Source organism: Ruditapes philippinarum, unplaced genomic scaffold (genome assembly GCF_026571515.1).
Source record: "Ruditapes philippinarum isolate M1 unplaced genomic scaffold, ASM2657151v2 ctg2865_1_1_1_1, whole genome shotgun sequence".
In the NCBI taxonomy this organism is placed as follows: Eukaryota; Metazoa; Mollusca; class Bivalvia; order Venerida; family Veneridae; genus Ruditapes; species Ruditapes philippinarum.
Genome location: NW_026865721.1, coordinates 1 through 26266, shown reverse-complemented (window position 1 = coordinate 26266; position 26266 = coordinate 1). Strand labels below are relative to the sequence as shown.

At 31.7% G+C, this 26266-nt stretch overlaps 1 protein-coding gene and 1 long non-coding RNA gene across 2 annotated transcripts; both read left to right on the top strand.

Annotated features, from left to right (window-relative positions):
* Positions 1-4946: 4946 nt before the first annotated feature.
* On the top strand, positions 4947-25741 carry LOC132730092 (uncharacterized; the record flags this gene model as incomplete). The annotated part of the gene is made up of 7 exons (XM_060715947.1): positions 4947-5100; positions 5734-5953; positions 7050-7213; positions 12921-13119; positions 15075-15226; positions 16019-16250; positions 25658-25741. Coding segments are annotated over exons 1-7 (1204 nt in total), but the record flags the coding sequence as incomplete, so codon positions are not given.
* Positions 21794-23260, top strand: LOC132730093 (uncharacterized). The gene is made up of 3 exons (XR_009625716.1): positions 21794-21973; positions 22474-22550; positions 22764-23260. It is a non-coding gene; the product is annotated as an uncharacterized LOC132730093 (long non-coding RNA).
* Positions 25742-26266: the final 525 nt, after the last annotated feature.

The following is a 26266-nucleotide window of genomic DNA, read 5'->3' as shown; positions in this document are numbered from 1 at the left end:
AAATCAACATTACATTTCTCTTAAACATAATTTTGAACTGGTAACCAGAATTGTTTTATTATTGGGCAATCGCAAAACAGGTAGAACAAAGTTTCTGAATCATTTTGACAAAATGAACAGGTATCATTATCGATAATATTCATTTTTTATCTATTTTTGAACTGTGTAGAAATTTATTGAATAAAACCATGTCATGTGTTAAATTAACAAATATTCACTACTGTTATGTATACTCATGTGTTATATTGTATGTAACTTGAGTTAATAAAGATATGTTCTGTTCTGTTCTGTTCTGATAATATTCATTTTTTATGTAAATAGGTTGTTGCAAGGATTTGATGGTTGATTCTAAATTGTAACCATATGATTTTTTGATCTTTCTTTTTTTGATCGTTCGTATATCTATGAACCATATCATATATTGAACTATTTTGAAAAAAGAAAGGTCCAAAAATTATACCGTAATTTTTATACACGTTTCACGTTATGGTCTATAAGAACAGTAATTTAAAGTTAATGAATGAAACCTACATTACAATTACTAGATCGCGTTGCTCCATGTTATTCAAACATTATTGAAGTCATAATTGTTTTTTTTATAATATGTTTTGCAAAATCTTTTTAGATAGTATTCTTCAATAATCTTTATTTAAAATTAGCTCAGATTGAAATCAATAAATGTAATTATAATGCCTGCGTTAAACACAATACATATCGAGACAAATTTTTTTTATAAACACCCCGTCATTTTCATTAAAACATACTGCAAAAGTAAGAAAAAGTAAGTCTTAATCAATGGCCAGAGAAATCGACCCACATACCTCTCATATATAAGGATCACTTAACCTTCTTTGCTATTGCGAATATGACGACAACCAATACTTTCGGCTGATGCGACATTAAAAACGTAAATTATTTACTATGTATTAAATATGTGTACAGACAATACCGAAATTGGACTATTAAAATCAGTGCTATAATTTATTCATAAATGTCAGGCCAATATGATCAGAATATATGAAGCTTGCAATTATGCATGCATTTAATGACCTTTTCGTAACCTAGATGATATCCTTAATACGAGTTATCCTTTTTTCGATCAAATGGTTACTAAACTAGTTCGCAGTGAACTTGTATTAAATAAGACTTACTCGTCAGACATTATGACATCTTTTTTTTAGATTTAAACATTTCTATCATATGATAAAATAGAAAGTTTTAATTTTAATATTGTTAATTATCCACATATAGATACATGAGTACCTCATGCTTCATTTGCTAGGCCGTGCAGTCGTTTGATGATTTTAATGAAGCATTTTATTTATTATTGCAACAAGGCTATCGTTATCATAAATTGCGTAAATATGATACTACGTTTTACAATCCTAAGCCAGATTTAGTTTTAATTGCAGTTCACTTGCTATTTAAAATGTTTTTCATGACTAGGTATTAGCAAGTCTGGTGTCTGTAGAGACAAACTTCGCAGGATCATGAGTAATAGTAATGTTTCACTAAAATTATCAAACAGTTTATTGTAAGAGAATATGATCCAATTATTTGAAGGCATACCGCATGCTTAGTGTTAAACCCTTTAACAGTTGGACGCTACGATGTCATTTTTTGATTACATCTGACGGACTAAAAGTGATGCTCTATATGAGGGACAGTTTTTAAAGCTTTTTGGAACTGACTTGTCTTAATGTTCGTCTACTGTATTGCCTTGTCGGACCTTTGTAAGTTATTTTATTGTTGCTCTGCTTTACTCTGCCTTGTTTTAAGGTATCGAGTACTTTGTTTACGGTCATTAGGCTGAATCTTTTTGTACATATTTACACGATCATTTAAGTATTTTATTTATTTCGTCTAATATTAGACCATTGTTCGAATTTCACTTGCCGGGATTGATTGATCTTTTTACACTGTGGTGTCGAAGGGCTAAGAGTTAGGCTTTGCTCTCCTTATAACGGTTTTAACTCCTCAGTGGTGTAACTTCCACTGACCGTTTTAAGGCGGTACCCCTGTATGTTTCTTCACGTATTTCACATGTCTGTATTGTTACTTGTTTTGAATGTCTGCATGTTTTGCGATATGTACCTTGATAAGTTGTCCTTAAAAGGTAAATATTCTCACCCGCCCCCATTCTCCCATTGTTTTACCCCTCCGTCTTATTTCACCCTGATATCCCTTGTTCCTTTTATTCCTATATGGGCCCGTTTTAGTTTTTATCATTTCACACCCTTACCTCCTTTCGCCACCTGTGTGCCTACTCTCCGTTTTGGTTTGGTGCCTTCTGGATGCCCTGCTGTGGTACCATAGTTATGTCGGGGCTGAGTCCTGTGAACGATGCCTTTGTCTTGTTGAATTTATTCTCGTTTTTTGTTTCGTTTTCGAAACCAGTGCGTAAATAATTATAAGTCAACCTCATATTCATTTATCGAGGCGTATGGAGCTTTCAAACATATCAGACTGGCGTTTCAATTAGGTTTACCCATGCCAGAAATTTCATCTTGAATGGGGTGCCACCGTGCCAGATGAGTCGCGTACTATACAAAGGCAAGCTTAGAAATAACATAATATTATCATCATTGAATGATGTTGCAATTTCATACACTATTGTACGAACATAGTTACGAGTATAATGACATAAATGTCCAGAGATAATTGTTCTATAAAGGTAAAGACTTAGAAATGTTATGGAAAGTGGTAAATATGCAAGAAAAATATTTGAGATGTGTTTGCGGTTCGGATCGGAATATCCGTCCCTCGGGAATCCGCCTAATGTGCAATCTTCGATACCGCCAAATAGGTGGTCCCTTCAGTAAGAATAGTCCGATCCGAACTGCATCATATGACAGATTTCATTAGTGTAAGTGTTAAAAACAAATAACAAATAAAGGCAATCGATCATTGATGTTAGTTTCTTATTAACCCTTACCAGTAGAGTTGTGTGCATGAAGTTATAATCTTGAACGTACGGAATCGATAATCAATGAAAGACTGATGTTCCATTTATGTCATCATATGACTATCATAAAGCAATAACGTTTTCAAGCAAACTTTATATTGTTTACTTTGTTCGGTTTGTTCTTTTTAATGGTTCTTGAACTACACAAAACATGGCTAATAATAAGAGTTAATCATTCATTTAATGAATATATCTTATCATTCATTTAATGAATATATCTGTCTTAAGAAAGTAAGACATAAAATAGTGCGACTTTTATAGCGGTATTATCATATTTATGATTAGAAAATAAGCAGTGGACATTGTATAACGAAAATTATATCAGGAGCATGTGAAGCAATAACATAAATCTATAATTGTAAAAGTAGTAGTTTATTATCATAACAATATTTACCAAATTATATCGAATTGTTTCGTTCGTTTTATTTTGGTCAAGAAGCAATACAAAATTTTGATTTAGTTTGTTTCCTATACCCCAAAGAAGCAAATAATAATATTAATAATATTAATGATTGCCCATTGTAACTGTTTTCAAACAATCGTTTCAGTTACATTGTTCAGTGTTTATTTACATGATAAATACCAACAATGTATACCAACAAGTGTAAATGTGATAACGAAATACAAATTTTTGCGTTGATCCGTTTTACCTTTTTCATGTTTTATAAAACGAAAGCGTCTTAAACTTAAAACTATTTACGCGCTCTTACATATTTTTTTCAGGAATACATTTTTGTGTCTACAGATATCATTCATGTCAGTAGATAGTTATGTTTTGAATGGAATTGTGTTTCTCTAAGTGGGAAATAAATGCACCAGAAAAAACTTGATATGTCCTTTAAAATATTATTTAAAGATAAAAACAAACTGTTTCAACGACGTTTTATGAAAACCGAATTATTCATGTGAGAACAGAATCATTGCATATTAGAATTCAAATACTTTTTATATCAGTTCTTAACACGTTAATAGGAGCATTACATTGTTTTATTCACTCAATCTGAATGGCAAACCTTGAAGCTTTTTTATGAAAAAAAACTACTGGTAGCGCAGTCAAACAGAAATATGAAATATACAGGCATAAAACTTTGATTGCAAAATGCAGTAAACAGATGTAGCAATTATATCAAACTTAATGATGAAAGAAATATTTCTGAATTGATTAATGTCGTAATGTTTAATCACTCATATTGAATAACTGACTTTAAAATCATAAAATGTTATAAAGTACTGATGTGTAGTAGTTAGTAAAAAAACAAATATAATATCTTCGTTGAGTGACGTTTTGGCTTGTATGTTTTGTCTATGAAAAGAGAGGTCCAGACATGTTTGATTTTTATTGCCTATAGAGCAATGACTCAAAGGACAGTCAAAAGGCGATTCAGAAAATAAAGAAGAATAACTACAGCTACAAAAAGAGACTCTCTTTTAGTTACTTTCATACTATTCAAATTTATACCACCACACACACATGATCAAAGGACAGTGTGCTAAATAGTGTCACATGTTTTCCAAATAGGCACAAATGATATAATGGTGAATGATATATTGTGATAATATTGCCGAATTTGTTTCTTCTTCTCATAGTGTATGTTCATTGAAACATATTGAATATTGATACATTGTCTAAGGACGCACAGTTTAAGATTCTAAAGCCTAATACAAGACAACATTTTTAAGGCATGGACTAGAATGTTCACGCATTTCTATTATAACCTCGTTATATTTTCTAAATATATGTACAAATGTGAGCCTCATAAAAACAAATTGATTTGTCTTACTTTAACTTGAATATAGAGTCAGGTATGAATTAAAGATAGATGTAAAATATAAGAAAATATTTTTTCCGTAATTTGGATCATCTTTAATGCAATATATGTTCAATACACTAATAATTTTGTCAACAGAAAACATATGATATTATTATGTAGATTATTTAATAAATAATGACTTTTTATGTATATTTAAGAAGGAAAGAGGAGATGGCAGAGTTGTCTTATATTGAGATGTATATAGGACGTAAAGTCTTGGAGGGAAATAACGTTGCACTCAAGAAGTATATGCATCCTGATCCCGTAATTGATTGTAAAACAAACTTTGTATTACTCACCGACACCGACAGAAAAAGTATCAAGGTACGATATAAAGTAATTTGAAAGTACGTATATGAGTGGCAATGGTCTATCTTTGTGTTTATTATAGAATAATAACTGAGGCATTCGGGGAATTATCTTATATTGCATGCTTGAATCTTAAAAAAAACATATCAATTTATAAAATATACAGATTATGATATCAAGGTTAAAACTATTTATGTGCTGTGAAATTTTCTAGATGCTGTTTTCCTTGCTAATAATGTCGCGTTGCATTCATCATCATTTTTGCTTAGCTTTTAACAATTGATAGAAAACTTTGTCAGCTAATATATTCTATATACGCCCGTATGATTTTGTTTTCTCATTGAATTTTCTTTCCTCAAATACATGATGAAAATTTTAAAAACAAATGTCGTTCACTATCATTGAGTGCCACGGAATTGCATTGACCAATGTTTTAAAAATAACATACACTAATCCTTTTAAATCTCGTAAGTACATTTAGTACACCACAATTTGAATTGGAGCGTAAGTTTGCAGGGCGTTCCAGACAAACGAAACAAACATTAAACGCTGGCTTTTCGAACGTATTGAAAATTATTTCAGGAGCAATAAATTGATATAAAACGGAATCACAATTGTGGATCTTGTTGATGAAATAATTAATTGCAGGGTAAAGACCTTACTGATAAGAATGACACAATATTGAAGAAAGCAATATCCAAAGGTGCTAAAGGTTACACAGATTTTAAAGAGCGTCTTAGAAAGACTCGGCAAAGAGATTTGCTAGAGCTGATCGTTTGTGCAGAGAATGGACGCGACACAAAAGAGATAGAGGATCGGCTTGAGAAAATTGCGGCGTTACGTCTAGGAAATTTGAAGCACAAATGTGGTAAGTTAATGTGCTAAACCCACCTATGCACAGAGTGTTCAGAAGTGAGCTTTTGTGAATTCAATATATCAGTTGTTCGTTTTTTATCATTTGTTGTGAATATTTATCTTTTAACTTAAAAAACAGTTTCACCTGACTCAATTTATCGCGTTCTAACAACTTTTACAAAAAAATATTGATATTGGGTCTTCTGTAATATTTTATGTTCTGAATGGTTTTTGTCTGATTCAGAGGTAGGTTATATAAGCTTAAGATAGAAATTAATTTAGAAATAATGTAAAACATAACATTATGCACAGTCTGAAATGAACAAAGGACATTATAGTGGAGCTGCTTCTCTAAATATTATGACTGGTAACCTTGATGCTTTGCCAAATAATGGGGGAAAATGTTTTTTTTTTTTAAGTAAAAGCAATAACGATGAGCTTAATATCCTTGATAAATATCCGATTTATTCAGGTTAGAAGGTGCATTATATCGACATATGTAAAACAAACAATAAATTTCTTATGTATAGTGTTGAGAAAATCATATATTTGCTATGAAATAAAGCTACATTGTATTGTAAGATATTCTGCAAAAGGCATGCTTTGATTTATTATGCGGCAGACGCAAGTTATCATGTTGTGTTCTGTTCATATTTCCGTTTCATAGTCAAAATTCGAATATAACTTCGAATGCGTTTGTTTTAAGCGAAAAATATAAGTAAATTGCTGCCACATATCTCAGTTTGAAACAATATTTCAAGATAATTTTACATGACTTTTAATCATGATTATTTTCTTAGTCTCTCAAAACACTTTAACAGTTGTTTTGTTAAAGTATTTCTTTTAAAACTTGATATATTTTGAAAACGGTTTTACAAAAGAGAGACCCATATAAACAAATTGTCTTGTATTACCTTATCTTTAATATCGAGTCAGGTAAAGATTAAAATTAGATATAAACGTTAAGAATATATAAGAACCGTAATTTGGATCATCTGTAATGCGATATATTCTCAATACACTAATAATGTTGTAAACATATACTGTATTATATGAAAATTATATAAAAAAATATTTAATAAATAATGAATTATTTATCTATATTTAAGAAGAACTGGAGATGAAAGAGTCGTCTAATATTGATATGCATATGGGACGTCAAGTGATAAATAGGAAATATGATGCACTCAAGAAGTATATGCATCCTGATCCCGTAGTTGATTGTAAAACAGACTTCGTATTACTAACCGACACAGACAGAAAAAGTATCAAGGTACGATATAAAGTAGTTTGGAAGTACGTACATGAGTGGCAAGCTTTATATTAATTATTGATTGTAGTATGATAAGTGAGGCATTCAAGAAATAATCTTATTTAATTCTTACAACGAATAAATATCAGGAAAATATAATATTTTGGTATCACTGCAGATCTATCTCAAATGACTGTGAATCTTTCTAGATATAGCTTTCTTTGCTAATCATGTCGCGTCTATTATATTCTATTATATTCATCATATTCTTTTTTATCATTTCTGCTTTTAAGGTAATCATATACATGTTCGCCCGTATTATTTTATATTCTTATTCATTTAAGTGTTTTTTATTTGTTTGTTGTTGTTTTTCAACCATGATACATATTCAACAAATCGTCGTTCACTTCGTCAGGGAGAATTTATCCGGATGAGCTTAGATCACTGAAAGTCTCTAACAATCCTACTGTTTGTCTATGATTATGTGAAATTAATGCTTCATTTTATGCGTTCACTAACAGTTTTAAACTAGCGTTTGAAAATGTCAAACATGTCATAAATAATCGAATACAATATTAAGATTACTCAGCAATGGTATATTTATGGATGTTGAACTTGTTAAAGTTTAAGTGGTTGCATATTACGTTCACCAGAACCGAAGTCCGGCGTCCGTTGTCCGTCGTCATCTTCTTCACTGAAACTGCTGGGCAGATTAACCTCATTTTTTGTCTGTAGCATCCTTGTGACAGTCGCAATTTTAGTTGATTATGTCAGTTCAGTTGGCCGATTTTAGGGGTCATAAGAGATAAAACTAGAAAAACCTTTAAAAATCTTCTTCTACTTAATTAAATGCTCGCTGATCACCAAACTTTGGCTGTAGCATTCATAGGTAGCCCTTTACCAACTTCGCTCAAATCAGTTTCAATAAACACTTTTAGTGACCACTAAAGCTTAAAAATATAAAAAAAAAACTTTAATCGACTTCTACTAAACTATTGGGTGGATGATCACCAAACTTTGTCTGTAGCATTCTGAGATAGCCTTTTATCAAGTCTGCTCATATTGAGTTGATTGGCCCCTTTTAGGGGCGCTATAGCTAAAAATAGAAAGAAAAAAACAACATGAAAACATTTTTGTACTGAACTTATTGTTGGATTATCACAAAACTTTGTCTATAATATTCTTAAATGGTCTGTTATCAAATTCGTTCAAATTAATTTGATTGGCCCCACTTCGCGCCCTCTAGAGGTAAGAATAGAAAAATAAATAACAGTTTATCCCACTGAACTAATTGATGAATGATCACCAAACTTTGTCTCTAGTCTTTAATCAAATTTGCTCATATGCATATGACTGACCCCTTTTATGGGCCACTGAAGCTAAAAATAGAAAAACAATCTTTAAACACCTTCTACTACTAAAAAAGTAGATGATTATCAATTTTCTTTGTAGAATCTTTAGGTAGTCAATTATCTAATTTGCTCGTATAAATTTGATTGGACCCTTTTAGGGACCGCTAAAGCTTAAAATAGAACAAAAACTTTAATATAATCCTTCTACTGAACTAATGGATGCATGATCATCAAACTTTGTGTGTAGGTAGCGTTTTATCAAGTTTGCTCATATTAACTTGATTGGCCGCTAGAACAAAAAAAAAGAAGAAGAAAAACCTTCTAACATTGATGGATGATCGTAGCAATCTTAGGTAGTCTTTTATCCAGTTTGCACATATAAATATGACTGGCCCCTTTTAGGGGCCGCTTAAGCTAAACTTAGAAAACATTTTTACATCTATCTCCTTCTACAGGACTAATTGATGGATGGCAACCAAACTTTGTCCGTAACATTCGTATGTAGTCTTTCATAACGTTTGTCATATTTATTTGAGTTAGAATGTCCCAGACCAGGGCATTTCTCTTAAAATTCTAGTTTGATAATGAAAGGGAATACACTCATGTTGGAATGTCTTCCATACATAATTCCATGTTAGGCATTTTTTGTCTTAAAGATTGAAAAGCTGGGATAAAGTCTTGATGTCATGGTCTGTTTGCATTCAGAGTTCTTTAAGAAATGATTTAAGGTCATGTGCTTTGTATCTGAACAGTATACATATCTTCACATTGTCATTTGACATGCTAAAATAGGAACTCACTAGACACTACTGCACAATGGCAAGGTTAAATTGTATAAATTGATATTAGAATTTCTGGAACTATTTGTGTTCACAAATGCAATAATGAAAACAAATTCATATTCTGTCTATGTTCTGGAATTCGAATAGGCATTGCATCATTCTATTAATCTTTCTGCAGGGTCATTTTTAGATCAGTGTAGATAATTTTCCTATCAGGCCTACAGAAAGATAACATTTGCTTCCTGCACCGACTAACATGCTCATTGCTTTATTGAATTTTGTTAAAAATTAAAAATTGTTGCATTTTTTTCATTTTTTTTTCTAATTGGATCTAAACTTTTAGAAAGCACATTTCAATAAATATTTGGACACAATGTTGAACCTTATGTTTGCATGTGGTATTGTCACTGTATAACAAATAGGGGATTTTTTTTTCACCGAGACACATTTACAGTACATGTTGTATTAAATGAGAATATAATAATACAATAAAGAATAGCCTGATCGATTGACCTGTGAGCCTCCCATTAGCCTGAACTGGTATTGTCCAGCTCCATAACCACTTTCCCTGATCTCATTTTTTTAAGTAATATTCGAATAATTTTTCAATAGAACACTCTAACAAATAAGTTAAATGTTAATAAACTAGATATTGCAATAATATATTTCATCTTAATTTACTTTATAATCTTTTGTAACTTTTTTACATGTAGGATTTAAACTTTTATTTCAGTCGACTCATGTTTTTTCTTGTTTTTCTTTATGCAATTTGTCATTTTTTTATTCGTTGTGCTATTTTTAAATCAGTTTCTATTATTTCTATCCTTAATTACATTTTACAAACTTGGTTATCACTTGTTCAAAGTTATTTTGCGCTGTTTTATACAATATCCCTTTTTCCCTTGTATGATAAGTTGTTTTATTAAAAGAGTTTTTTTTGTTCACTGAATACATTTCATTAAAAGAATCTTTCGCTTTTTTCCTCTATGTAGTAACTGTTTCATTTTTTCCCATTTCTATTAGCTAGATATAGAGAGAGTAAGATAATTCAGTCTGAAACATTAGCTTTCTGGTTGGTCGGGTTGACTAGAATACCTATGTTATATTAAATAAATTTTGACCGGTTGTGTCATCCTGACAAACAGTATACAGTAAACTTCACTTTTAGCGAACACGGTTATAGCGAACTTCCGGTTATAAGGAACATTTTATTTGGCCCGAATTTTGCCCTTCTTTATTTAATATAAAAATTGTAGTTATAGCGGGCATGATAATAAGAAAATATCGCTGATAAGGAACTTATTTCTTAGTCCCAATTTAGTTAAAAGTACAGAAAATTACACTTTTATAACGAACTCCAAAATACCGGCTATCCGTAACTAGATTTTGCAGCAGTACGTTATAGTTTTCTATTTAGGATAGTTTTAACATGAGTTATTGTCACCATAATAAATCGGTTATTCCATTTATTGTATTATTTCTTTTCTTTTATAATTTTGCTCGAGTAAAATAATTATAATCATTTATAATCGGGTTTTAACATAATCACGCATGCTTGCAAGCATAATCCATTGAAATATACGAAGTATATTTGATTGAAATGAAAAGAAATCTATATACATTTGTATTTCATTTGTAAAAGTCACCCTTAAAATATTATAGAAGATATTCCATATAAAAGGATGGAACTATCGAAAAACTTGTTTATTTTTAATCATGGAAAGAAAACGAAAAGCACTGAGTTTAGAAACAAAATATGATATTTTATGATATTTAATAATTATCTACTACACAAACTTTTTAGGATTTTATGAGAAATTGAGAAAGGGAGTAAAACTAGAAATGAAATAGCAAAGGATTTTCAAATTCCAATAATTGCGCTCTCGGGTATTGTGTCATAAATAGAAATAAATGACTAAACTTTCTTAATTAAATGCTCTTCAAAATGACGGGAGATAGTAACAATCAATTTGTTATATAAATGTAAATCTGTTCACTATAAATAGCCCTGATACAAGGAACAAATTCGCTAAATGCTTAAACGGAACTCCAGATATAAGGAACAGACTTTAAATGTCCCGATGAGTTCATTATAAGCGGAGTTTACTGTACATGTATATTTAAATACTGAGGTAATGTAATTATCTAATCGTTTAGATAAGTAAAAAAGAAAAATCGCAATTTCGAAAGACAGTCATAGGCACATGTTATAACAAATTAATGGATGATCACTAAACTTAGTTCTTATCAATTTTACTATAAAGAAGAAAACAACAATAAGTTTTGGGGAACCTAATAACTAAAGAGGCAAGTTGAAGTTGAGCTGGACTTGTCTTTTTATAATTTAGTTTATTTTGAAAAATATTTCTATAATCACTGCAAAAAAGTTGTTTCTTTTGAGCGATTAAGGGCCAATACGGCCCTATTGTATGGTGGTTGATTTGGTACGCTTTTGTGCGTCGTGTTGGCGCTTACGACAACAGTACAAAGCGCCAAACAGAGCGTTGTTGGACTTTCGTCTTGTCGTCCAGTCGCTAACGATGTACGCCAAACGGCGCTTTGTCGTGCGTCGTGTTTTCGCGATGTCACATTGTCGCTCGGTTCAAATCAAAGGATTAGCTTATAAGCCAAGCGACAGGGTGACATCGCGAAAACTCGCCGCACGACAACGCGCCGTTTGGCGTGCTTCGCTAGAGACAGGACGACTTGAGGACAACGCGACAACAAACCGTTTGGCGCTGTCGCTAGCAACAAGTTGTCGCTATCGACAAAGCAACGCGCTATGTAGTAAATCAGCCACCATACTCTTGTTATGTATATATTACAGCAGACAATTTTAAATGAATTGTCAAATAAAGACGGTTTTCGTATTGTCTTTTGAACTTTATAAAATCATAATTATTGACCTGTGCATTGCATAGTACACATAGCATTAGTACAGTGCACAAGTATTTTGTGCCAACTAATCTGAAGTTAATACGATGTATTTATATATATGCATTCCATATAGTATATGGCCGCACAAACTTGCTAGATATTATTAAAAATACAGCATCAACCAGCATTACAACGAAGTGTCTAAATATCTTAAATAAATGTCTAAATTCTAAATATGTAAAAAAAGGCATGTAGATCCTATTTAAATGTAATGCAATGAAACAGTCGAAAAATAAAAAATAAAAAAATAAATTTATAAGATTTTGATTATACGAAAAATGTACCGCCAGCCACGTTGCGAAACGCTGACAGTTATAATATGTTTGGTATTTGAAAAGTATACCACTAATCTGACTGATTAAATGAAACATGTACAATATGATAACGGTTTTACATTGTAAAAGTTGGCCTGACCGTTCCGTCACTCTTTTCTTAACATAATTTAGACGTACATTGAACTACATACATCGATTTTCAAAAATATAACTGAAATGAAAAAGAAGACAAAACATAAACAACACTTACAATAAGCCGTTTTGATATCTGAAATACCGGTCGCTCGTTTTTTCAGTACATCTCAATTTTGAAGTCGAGCATAACTGGGCAGGGCGTGAAATCAAACAAACATTAAACACTGGCTTATTTACTATATTGCAGAGTTATAACCTTACTGATAAGATTGACACAATATTGAAAAAAGTAATATCCAAAGGTGCTAAAGGTTACACAGATTTTAAAGAGCGTCTAAGAAAGACTAGGCAGACTGAATTGTTAGATTTGATCGTGTGTGCAGAAAATGGACAGCAAACAAAAAAGACAGAGGATCGGCTTGCAGGGTATATCAAGCATAAACTAGGTAGGTCGATGTTTTTAGCTTACCTGAGCATAGAGGATTTTTGTTACTTCAATATGCCAGTCGTTCGTTGTCCATCGTTCGTTGTTAATATGTCTTTAACCCACATCTAAACATGACCCCAAAAAATCTATTTTAACAACATTTACAAAAATGAATCAAAATAGGCATTCTGCTTTTTTTTGGTATCTGATTTACTCTTGTCTGAGCGATAACCCTTTACAGAACAGAAAGAAAATCCACAAAAAACCAAGGTGCACAGCTTCAAATGCTAAGCAACATTCCAGTAAAGTTTCATGACTCTTGGTCAAATATTTTTATAGCTTTGTGCGACACAAGTTGAAAATTACAAATGCAAATGTTTTCTTAGTCAAGGGCAATGACTATGACAAAACAAAATAAATCCATAAGAGAAACCCCAGGTGCACAATTTCACATGCTGTGCAACTTGCCAGTAAATTTTCATGACTGTAGGTCAAATACTTTTTGAGCTACGTGCAACATAATTTGAAAATTGCAAATTGTTACTATGTCAAGTACTCAAAACATCTACACAAAAATATGCAGGAACACAGCATCACATTCTAATCAGCATTCCTGTAAAGTTTCATGACTCTAGTTCTCATACTTTTTGAGCTTTGTGCGACACAAATTGATTTTTTTACCAAATTAAAGGCAATAACTCTACAGATACTAAAACCTTTTACACGAAAATCCCCAGGTGCACACTTTCACATGCTGAGCAACATTCCTATGAAGTTTCATGACTTTAGGTCAAATACTTTTTGAGCTACGTGTGACACAAAATCACAACGGATGGACGGATGGAACGATGGATGGTTGGACGGACGAAGGACAAGGGTAAATCTAAATGTCCCCCTCTATAGTTGGGGCACACATAATTTTTGCAACTGCATTCTAGCTACGGCAGACCATCTGCACGTGAAATTGGTTACGTCATTAGCAATGAATTTCGACTGCCGAGCAAGGTACTAGTCTAAAACCGAATAATGGATTTTGATAAGAATATGACATAGGGCAACACATGCAATAAAAAGTTATGATACAGGGCAGCTGGTTCTTAAGCCGATACATGCATACTATGACGGCATTGACCCTCGGGGGTCAATATTTTACTAAGTGTGCCGTGTAACACCGCACTTTGGGGTCAAACGCACTTTGGGGTCCGAATATTTAGGAATACCCTACTAGATTATCAAGCCAACTCAGCAATCCAGTAGAGCAATTTTATACTATATTAAAGAACCAACCGCAACATTGTTATGCAAGCTTAGTTTTCAAGCAGAGCATTTTACATTTTTAAGAATATACTTAACTATATTGCTCTGCCAGTTGAGCATTCTAGCAGAGAAATTTTACGTGATATTTTTGAATTGTTTGCTGCTGAGCATACATATAAGCATTGTATACACTGTTTTCAGGAATGTCCCGCTAGATTGCTACGCCAGCTCGGCATTACAGCAGAAATGATATAACAGATTATTTCATAATGGCCCGCTAAATTGCTCTGCCAGCTCGGCATTTCAGCAGAGTAATTTTGTACTTAGGAATGTCCCGCTAGATTGTTTAGCCAGCTGATCAATACTGCAAAGTATTGTTCACAATATTATTCTGAATGCCCCGCTAGATTGCCAGGACAGCTGATTATTCTACTAGATTATTTTTACACTAAATTTTGCTTAGCCAGCTGAGCATTCCAACAGAGAATTTTTCTTTGTATTTAGGGATGTCACACTAGATTGCTTTGCCAGCTGAGCATTGCAGCAGATCATTGATTTCCATATTTAAATTGTAATGCCCTTTGTAAAAGCTCAATGTCAAAGTGTAAACATGTGTGAATTAATTTACATTTCTTCTACTTTCTACTCGAAATGAAGTCAAAAGCATATTTCCATATATTTAATTATTTTAAGTTGTTATTTTAATATATTTTATAGCTGTACAATCTACAGTACTAGAAATGGACGTTTGGCGAAAAGTCTTCGATCAAAGCACGGGGAAACTTAAAACATATCTCATCCCCGATGAAATCATTCACCTGGACACAGGGTTCGAATTATTCTCCTTCACTGACATACGGGACATAAAGGTATAACATCAAATACTTTTATGATATGCTGCATATTGTCTTAGCATTTTAAATTCATATTAAAAGTATTAATTCTATATGTCTGCTGAAAATTTCTTCAGGAATGGAAACAAAATGGAATAATCCTGAATCATTATATTATATAGATATAATAAGAATATAGTCAAGAATATAGCCTGCCATAATATGAACCAAAAATCCTTGGGTCAAGTCTGTCAGTTGGATACCTTTATTAGAAAAACCCGTTTTTTTAGAGAAAAAAAATCTTTAAAAATGTTTCTCTCTTATACCACAAGTGATAGAGCTTAGATAGTAGGCGGCATCCAGCTTACCTAGGCCGACAATATACCCTTTGAAGAAAATAATTTGCTAGTGTCAATATAGGTTAATATGTAAAATATTTACAAGCAATTTTTTATAATGAATGGAATTTTAAATATGGGTTTCTTTTATTACGAGGACTAACTATTATAATGTTCATAACAGACGGTGTATACGCAATTTCAATTTATTCACATGTGGATATCGCTTTAATATATTAACATAAAAACATTGAATGGGTTAAGCGATAGTGAATTGTGTGTGTAATAACTACCTTTTACGTGTCCTTAACTTTAATCAAGGGCTATTTTGTTGTTAATTCAAAAGCTTGAAAATTTGATTACTTGTATATTTAATAATATTTAAAGATGATTTTATAAGCGGTTACGGACCATGATTATGTGATATATGTTTGCTAACATAATGTATATCTACAATAGAAAGATTACAAATGCAAGTACACTGTTACAGGAAGAGACGAATACAACAAAGAAAAACGAAGTTATTTTGACAAAAGTAAGATCCAAAGGCGTTTTTGCTTACATACACTTCAAAGAACTTCTTAAAATAACAAATCAGAGCAAACTTGCAGACCTTTTGACTTATACAGAGAGGGGATTAAATACAGAGGAGATAGAACAACAACTTGACAAAATGTTAGAAGAACAAATAACACGTACGGTATATGATAAACAAAAAAGAGGTAAGTGTATGTTTATCTGCACAGACAAAGCGGAGGGTCTAGGTGCTTATACATTGGAGTTACTATTGTCAAGTCATCTGACTCAATATGTCCGAATTTTTAATTATGAAAAAATTATGTGTTTCCATACTTAAAACATTGTTCTCATTATTTGTTCTCTAAGTCTGGCGAATCAAGGAGAGGTTTGTGGTCATATATCAGCATTGAAATCTCCAATTTTGGTGTATAAATTGAGCGCCTGACATTAAAACATTAATAATATTTTTCAAACTTTATTGGTCTCCTCGCTCACTGGAGGAGACTAAAAGCTTTTGCCTCATCGGTCTGAACACCACAATGTTATGCTTTATGTGCTTCATTCAGTCCAAAATTTAAGGTTTAAGAAAGGAAACAAGATTTACCATCGGTTTACGTCAAAAGTACTCACTCAAATTATATGGGAATATGCTAAATAAATATAAACCTAAATATTGATTCTTACCTTTCTCCACCAGTCAAAAAAAAGATGTTGCGATGATTCATTAAAAACATGCAATATTTTCATTAAGCATGTCTAAAATGCATTATTTTTTAAATCATGTACATAAACTTGAAATCTTTAAAAATGTTAATTTTTATTTTGTTTGGGAAAGCACGTTGGTATAGCAACAAATTGACATTATATCATTAACAAATGATTCAGCAATAATTCGAATAATACTAAGAAAGTCTTCTTGGACCATTTAGAGATTGCAATACTATGTTTGAAGCATTTTTTTATTGTGTTCAGATTTTTAGAATGTAATCACTATGGCAAAACAATACAATTGGAGAACGCAAAAACGTAAAACTCTTTTGTAGTTCTAAAGGTATCAAACAATATATTTTAAGCAAAAAATGTTTGGATACATAAACAGCTCACATCTCATGTATTATAAATTGACTTATGATTTATTATATTCATCAAATATATTTGCACATTTAAATTTGTCCAAAATAAGCTTCATTTCCTTGGATATTATATGAACCTATTGATGCATTAAATTGAGATTTTATACAACAAGTTCTATTGTTGATTAGAAGTTTGTACAAATCCTACGCATGTCATTTAGAAAATATAGCAAATAGTTTCATCTATTAATTGTGTTTTCTCCCAATTACTTTTGAACTGAAAGAGACACACAATTATCCCACCCTTGTCATCACTAGAAACAATGTGTTTTTCGATTGCGGCCAAGATCACTACCCATTGCAGTGAACTACGAGTAGAGCTATTCCGAAAAACAATAAGAAAACAAATCAAAATATACCGAAAAATGTATTTTTTGCGATATATTTGGTCCGTTCTACAAGATAAATACCAAACTACTAGCTTGTAATTCAAATAGCATGTATGCTGATGTATTTGCTCCGAACAACCAGATTAATACCGAACTACTAGCTTGTAATTCAAAAATCATGTAAACTGTTGTATCTGTCCGAACTACAAGATGAATACCCAACAAATAGCTTGTAATTCAAATATAACGTATGCTGATGTACTTGTTCTGAACTACAAGATGAATACCCAACTACTAGCTTGTAATTCAAATATAACGTGTCCTGGTGTATTTGTTCTGAACTACAAGATGAATACCGAACTACAAGCTTGTAATTCAAATATAATTTATGCTGATGAATTTGGTCCGACCTAAACGATGAATACCTAACTACTAGCTTGTAATTCATATATAATGTAAACAGTTGTATTTGTCCGAACTACAAGATGAATACCCAACTACAAGCTTGTAATGCCGGCTCGCCACGGCGAGCTGGTATTACGTTAGGATTTTACTGAGAAACAACCTAAAACTCCGAATCTATCCAAAAATGTAATCGAAGCTTGGCTTCCAGCTTTCTACTAAATTAATCTATCTTGACTGGAATCCAAAATTATTTAGCCAATCAAGTTTAACCTTACATAGTGTCAAAAAACCTTCAATTTTCACGCCATTTTTAAAAAGCAGCAAGTATTGCTTTGAGCGCAAAGATATAATGATGATTAATATAATGATGATTAAAATGTTTGTTTTCATGAATTCTTTTCCATAAATAATATTTACACTGACTTTTGATTAAGCGATTTCACCTGTTTTCTCTGTAGTAAGCTTTCGTTTGATAAATAAAACATAAGTGTATATCTGGTTCTGTGCATTGTTTTCTTTTTCTTTTTTTTCAGGTCATTTTTTTCTTTCCGGTATTTAGGATGGGGGGAAATCACGGGATCAGGGATCCGGGACGCCCGGGATCCGGGATAGTATTAGATATATAGGGAAAAGGAATAAACTATATTTGTGTTGATTATTGTCGTTTAATCTTTATACAGGAGATACTCATTATACCAAGCCCTCTTACAATATAATTCCCTTTTATGCTCACTATGAGCATGTTGTGCTGAGCATAAACAGGAATTGGGATCACTATATATATGTTGTCCCTAATGTGTAATTTTGCTTCTCTTTAAATGATATATCTGAAATCAAAGCACATAAACAACACGTCTTATATAGAAATACATACGCACACCTTTATACCTTATTAATGCCTCAACCTAAATATTTGGCATGTGGTATTGCCTTGTTTACCACTTTAAAATTTTGTTCATGTATCTACATCATATCGATTTGTTATACCAAGATGAAGTGGACATAATTTTTATTAAAATGCTTAGGGAAAATATGTGTAAGTCTTATTGATATAAACTGAGTATGTACCAATGCCTTGAGAACTTGTAAAATCTTTGTCTGTCACTCATTCCAATACTAAATAACATATTACAACTTAACTTCGTATTAGAGACTACCTATCTAAAAATATTTTGGTCAATGTCAACAGGCCATGCATATATTAAATGTGCATAGACATAGGGACTTCATTCTATCTGTTTCCATGCATCTTCATATATACTCATATTCCTCTTTGTTAAACTGAGATTACTGACTTCCATAACTTTATATGTCACTTAAAGATTATCTTGATGTTCGCTGAAGTCTCTTCAGCTACCAGAACTGTCATTTTTACATTTTTACATTTAAACACACCCCTGGAAAACAATTACGAAGCGAGTCGCTACTAGCTTTTTTAAAAGCTAACCTTGTTCAAATATAATATATGCTGATGTATCTGGGCTTAAAACAAGACGAATACCCAACTACCCAGCAAACACATGACGTTAAAATAACGTCGGATTAATGTTAGATTTTGGTCACGACGTCGGCGACCAAAATACGACGTAAATCTGACGTTAAAATACCGATGTCTAATAGACGTTTCTTTTTGACGTCGTACTAACGTCTGGTTCTGGTCGGTGTCCTGACGGTAGGTAGAAATAATAACAAAAAATAATCCTTATTCGCTGTTGTAATCATTTAAACATTTTTTCAAATGTTATTTGGATTACAAATGAAGTGTTCTTATATAAATACAGACCAAGATCGCGGCGCTGCAACCTAATAAACCATAAAGGTGGCGCTGTATAGACCCTTTCATTTAAGACCGTATTCAAGTTGTCGCCCTTGGATGACGTCATTGGGGGATACGGTGGACAATGCCGATACGATTAAGTATAATAATAGAGGGATATAAAGATCTTAAACCTTTCTCTTTTAAGATTGGCAGATTGAAATTGCCAAAATTTTGTGTAATTAAATAAGATATTACATAAAAAGGATGGTGAAATGAATAAATATGTTTACTATATAATATGGTTAACGATTTGTTTTAATAGTAGACCATATTCCTGGGTAACTGATCATGATCTTACCATTTTCGTTAGATTCTTAATAATGAAAATTTTACCAGGCAGTTAAATCGTACTAACTTGCTAATACCAGAGATATAAATAATGTATCTACGTCTCTGCTAATATAAAATACCCAAAAGATATTTTGAGTTTCAAAAATGTAAGGATTCTGTAGTTTCGAAAAACGGCTGCGTAATAATTAATTGCAAGATACTGGTTTATTAAAATAATTTTGATTTAAGCATTACTAAGACAAAGAAAAGAAAACAATATAAATCTATGTAATTTAAAAAAAAATGTAAAGGCATAAAAATAAAAATTCTTTTCAATGTACAGGACTGTATACTATTTGCGTCGGCAAAAATGCACTCTCAAAAAATCGTACATCACACAAATATTATTCAAGCTGGTAAAGTAATATTTTCAACTGGATACTTTTTAATTCATACTCTGCTTATCAAATTTGTTAAAAAGCAACAAAAAAACAAACAAGTTGTTATTAACTGAATTATAATTTTACGTATATTTGACTGTGCCAGTTGGTAGGACTCTGGATCACGGACTTTAATTGTAATTTAAATCCGTGTCTGGATCGAGTATCAAATCAGTAAGGCATGACCAATTAAGTCCCTAGGATGATCCATAACAAAATTCGGACCATAAATATTTTGACAACTAACAAAAGTGACGTAATCTGATGTAATGTTATAACTCTAAAAAATGCACCCTGGTGATTTATGATATCACAGCCAAGTGCCGCTTGTATATACGACATATGTACCCCTTTAATTAATAAGTTACGGCCCAGTGGCGCTTATAATTATATACACATCTATTTATCTATGAAATAAGTTGCTGGGAAAAGGTCTTTAAAGAATAGATTTTTAATATCAAAATTATCTTATTATCGTCTGTTGCGAATCTAAAGTTATAAAAGTCAATGCCACATGGTTTTCGTTCTTTCCGGAATATTTATAAAATTATATCCTTCACTGGTTCTTTGAAATAATTTTTATACGGCGTAATGAAAAAGAATCAATAAGTATTGACATAATGCATTCTGTTATTGTTCTATTAAAGCTTGAAAAACAATCATTTAAAGACATTGGCGATCTTATTTTCAACACGGATTTATATTACTAATGTAATATAAATCCGTGTTTTCAGGTTTGTCACATATACGCCAGAATTTTCTAAATGACAGAAAATAACACAGACAACTAGAAAATGGCCATTTAAATTTATAATAGGCAATTTCGGTGTGTATAGGTGTTTGTAAAATATTAAAATTTGATTTAGTTACTAGCTTTTTATCCTGGCATTTGAGAAAATCTAGATCTAATAAAAATATTCACTTTGAAATTTCGATGTTTCACTCCGTTGCGACATGTAGATTTATAAATCTGTGGTAGCGAGAATTAATCTCAATCTTTGCTTTTGTATTTTTTTCTATTGTCTTGATATTGAATTTATGTATGCATGCGTAAATTTTTACATGTTATAATCATAATTGAACGATCAGTATTTACGCATTTAACTTTTCAATAAGCTAACTTTCTATGCGGCATGCATAGTTTTATCCCCCATTTACGTCACATCCGGTAAGGGAAGTAACTCTTCACTGACTGTTATCGGTTAAATGAAAGGGTCTATATAGGCAAGTTACATGTGTTATTGTTATGAAATCTATTTATAGCCACAGATCTGTTTACAAGTTCCAATCATTTAACGTTGTAATATTATCATTTGTTATATATTATATGTATCAAAATTACGAGTTTTTAATAGTGCTTTAACATTTAATCATAGTGACAGAAAAGGGAAAGAAAACATAATTAACCTAAAATTCGAATCTAAAGTCACGTGGATGGAAATTCAAATTCGTAGGCGTTACGTTTTGGCTGTCGGTCAGGAATCGGGATGCATTGATGAGTGAATATTATAGATTTTCTTGAACAAAAAGGTCAGTTCAATTTATTTAGATTTATTTCTACTTTGTATTTGATAAATAATTGCATGATTGCAAGCACTCTTAAATTTAATTATCATTATTTGAACAGCTGAAGTAAAATGTCACACAAATTCGCGATAATGTCTAATAATAAATCTTTTTAAAATTGACATGTTTTAACTCTGCTTGTGAAGAGTTTATAATATGCCTTTCAGTACTACCAAAGAGAATGCTTAGTTTTCATATTTTTCTTAAACTGTGATGTTTTTGTCAGTTAAAATCTGAGAATTGAGAATTAATTTGTACGATTTTGAGCATTTCGGACCAAGACGTTTCGGTCCCAAATAACCCAAAACGTTCCGGTCCCAAATAACCAAAGACGTTTTGGTTCCAGACATTTCGGCATTAAATCTTTAATTTCAAACTATGAAATCTTTAAGACTTCCTTAACTGTTCTATTTCAAACGTAGAATATATACAGTACATAAGTTATAATATAATTTTCTTTTCAGGTAGTTAAAGTGTTGGACATGCTCTCAAAGGTCGGAGGGACGGAAACACGTGAATATGTAAAAAGAAACATATGAAAGTAAGATTTTTGTAAATTCTATTACATACTTTAATCCATACTAAACTGGAGTTTAAAAGCGGCTTTTTAAATGTTCAGCATTCATGTTTACTTTTAATTTTTGTTAAAGCTCTCTTATAAAAAGTTGGCAAAATTGTTCATTAAGTTAAGATAACCATGAAAACTTTTTTGCTTGTTATTTTTACATGTTTCATAAATTTCTTTTTTTTTCAGTGAAAATGATGTCACACACGCTATTGGGCGCTACAAACGCTACATATCCTCCGGACAGACGAGGGGTGCTGAAAGAAGGTCATATCTTAAAGCATCACACTCAAAATTCGTGCTAATTCTCATGGATATCTAAAAGTATAACTTTGTGAAGTAACTAAAAGGCAGCAATTTATACATTACTGACGATAATCAAAGGAGGTCAAAATATGCAAAATGGCACTAAATGTTTTAGAAATGCTGTAGAAATATAGTTAAAGTACTGAAAATGTCATAAATTGCTTGAAACATTATTATCAGAATCTTTTAACTTTTCTTAAAATTATAATATTTTCATTATTTTATTTGATAAGGCAAACTTTGATAGAAATGTGCATACATTGTTTTGTTCTTTAATATTTGTACATGTTTTCTTAGTTTCATTTTTGTCATTGTTTTTGTAATACTTTTTGTTTTGTAATTAACTTATTTTATGTTTTATTTTGTTTAATTTATGAAAATTATTTAACCTTGCAAAATTTACTAAAATTGTATATATCAGCATAAAATTGCAACTTTTATTTTAAATTAAAAGAGCATGAAACATATTTTGCTTTTAGTTTTCTGTTATACATTTCATTTGAGGGAAAGTTACTTAATAGAATGAGTTAAATTAAATTCGATCAAATCAGGATTAGCCAGAAAATATTTATGACGTGGTGAAACAAAAAAGATTAGGTGAATGATAAGATGAAGGTCAGAAAATGATCAGATTTAGGGCAGAAAAGGGTTAATATTTAGGTCGGAAAATGGTCAGATTGAGGTCGGAAAATGGTTAGAAACTGGTAAGATTTAGGTCGGAAAATGGTCAGATTGAGGTCGGAAAATGGTCAGTTTGAGGTCGGAAAATGATTAGATAATGGTCAGATTTTGGTCAGAAAAAGGTTAAATAATGGTTAGATTCTGACGTCTACCTGACGTCAGATTATTACGTCAAAAAAACTTTCAAATCCAACCGTTTTTCCGACCGTCATCCGACGTCAGAACCTGACTTAAATCTGACGTCAGTATGACGTCTTGTGTTTGCTGGGTACTAGCTTTAATTCAAATATAATGTATGCTGATGTAATTGTGCAAACCACAATATGACTACCCAACTTCTAGCTTGTAATTCAAATATACTGTAAACTTATGTTTTTGTCTGAACTACAAGATGAATACCCAACTATTAGCTTTTAATCAAATATAACGTGTGCTGATATATTTGGTCCGAACTACAAGATAAATACCCAACTACCATCTTGTTGTTCAAATATAACGTATGCTTATGTATTTATCCGAACTACAAGCTGACTACCCAACTACTAGCTTGTAATTCAAATATCATGTTTACTGATGTATTTGTCGAAACTACATGATGAATATTCAACTACTAGCTTTAATTCACATAATTTATACGTAATAATCACGTATGCTGATGTATTTGGTCCGAACTACAAGAACAACTACTAGCTTGTTATTTATAATATAACGTATGCTCAAGTATTGGTCCGAACTACAAGATGAATACCCAACTACTATCTTGTTATTCAAATATAATGTATGCTGATGAAGTTGGTCCGAACTACAAGATGAATACCAAACTACTAGCTTGTAATTGAAATTTAATGTAAACTGATGTATTTTTCCGAACTACAAAATGAATACCCAACTACTAGCTTGTATTTCAAATATAATGTATGCTGATGTATTTGTCCGAACTACAAGATGAATACCTAACTACTAGCTTGTAAATAAAATATAACGTATGCTGATGTATCTGAGCTGAACTACAAGATGAATTTCCAGCTACAAGCTTGAAATTAAAATATAATGTATGCTGATGTATTTGTCCGAACTACAAGATGAATACCTAACTACTAGCTTGTAATTAAAATATAACGTATGCTGATGTATCTGAGCTGAACTACAGGATGAATTTCCAACTACAAGCTTGTAATTCAAATATGAATGCTGGTGCAGTTAGGGTGAACTACAATCTGAATATCGATATACAAGGTTGTAATTGGCGAACTACAAGTTGAATTAATATGTACAATATACAAGCAGAACTAAAGGTTGAATAACCAACTACAAGCTTGTTATTGGCAAATTACAAGTTGAACTTCGATGTACAATGTACAAATCAACTTCACATACATGTACACCATTTGGCAAGTCTAGTGTGAGAGTGACGTTTCATTTTATGTGTACACAAGTCACAGTTCCATAATTTATTTATATATTTATTTACTCATACATGTATTTATTTATTTTACATCAGATATTAGTAGTTTCGCGCGTTATTTAAGCTGGTAATGAAGTGCACCATCAAATCAATGGGTTTTGACTTGCTAAATATTATTGTCAATTTACGAAATGAGTACAGCGTTGAAGGTTTCGTTTTCACTTGAAAGTTAACAGATGTATAATATATTAATCATATATGTCATATGCTGCGGTTCAAATAGGAATATTCGTACCGAGGAGACCCCGCCCATTGGGCGGTAACGAGGCTTGCCGAACAGAACGGACTACCTGTACGTCAGTAATTTCGGAACATTGTAGTGGTCACTGTTACATATTGCACACATAAGTAGTAACTATTACTTATAACACCCCTTAATGGTAACTGTTATCTACGACACACTTAAGCGGTTACAATTTTAATAAAGCACACTTTTCTAGTAACTGTTTTCACACAGCACACTTTTATGGTAACTGTATCATACAGCACATTTTATGGTAACAGCACATTTCAGTGGTTACCTTTACTATACAGCACACATTCTGTTACAATGGTTCAAGTCTTTGAAAGTATATATCATAATTCTTATAACTGATTTGATTAAATTGTTAATGTTTCAATTATCTTTTAGATGAAACAAGGCAGGACATACAGAATAATGGAAACATTTTTCAGAGGTTTTTTGAGAGGATACGTTATCATCTGATGAAAACAAGTAAGATTTTACTTAAATGAGCTATGCATGTGGCTTTCCAGAATTGATATACAGTCAAACGTTTGTTAGAGACAAACTCCGATTTAAGGATCCACTGTGTAGTTAAAGACCACTTTTTGAGGAAACCTTTTTAATTACAAAATGTATATTCAGAATAAAATACATTTTGTCATAAAAGGCCATGCATGTTCTCTCTATGAGTTGTCCTTATTTACCAGTTTTGACATTACAGTGTTATAAGCTTGACTTTACTTGCGGGAAAAAAATTCATGTTTCCAGTTCCCAGTTCAGTCCGTAACAAATATGTTGTTGTGTAATGTTTTGTTTTGGAGTATATTCCTTACTTTGTCTTCCGATGAGGTTGTAAGAAAATTTAGTGAGTGATTCCCGCTAGGCAGTGTTTTTGTGGTTTATTTAAGTACACACGATTTTCTTCACCTGATGAAACATAATAACTGAAGACATGAAATTATTTTAATAGAAATGTAATTTGATATAACAAGTTTCTAATGTATGATTATAAAT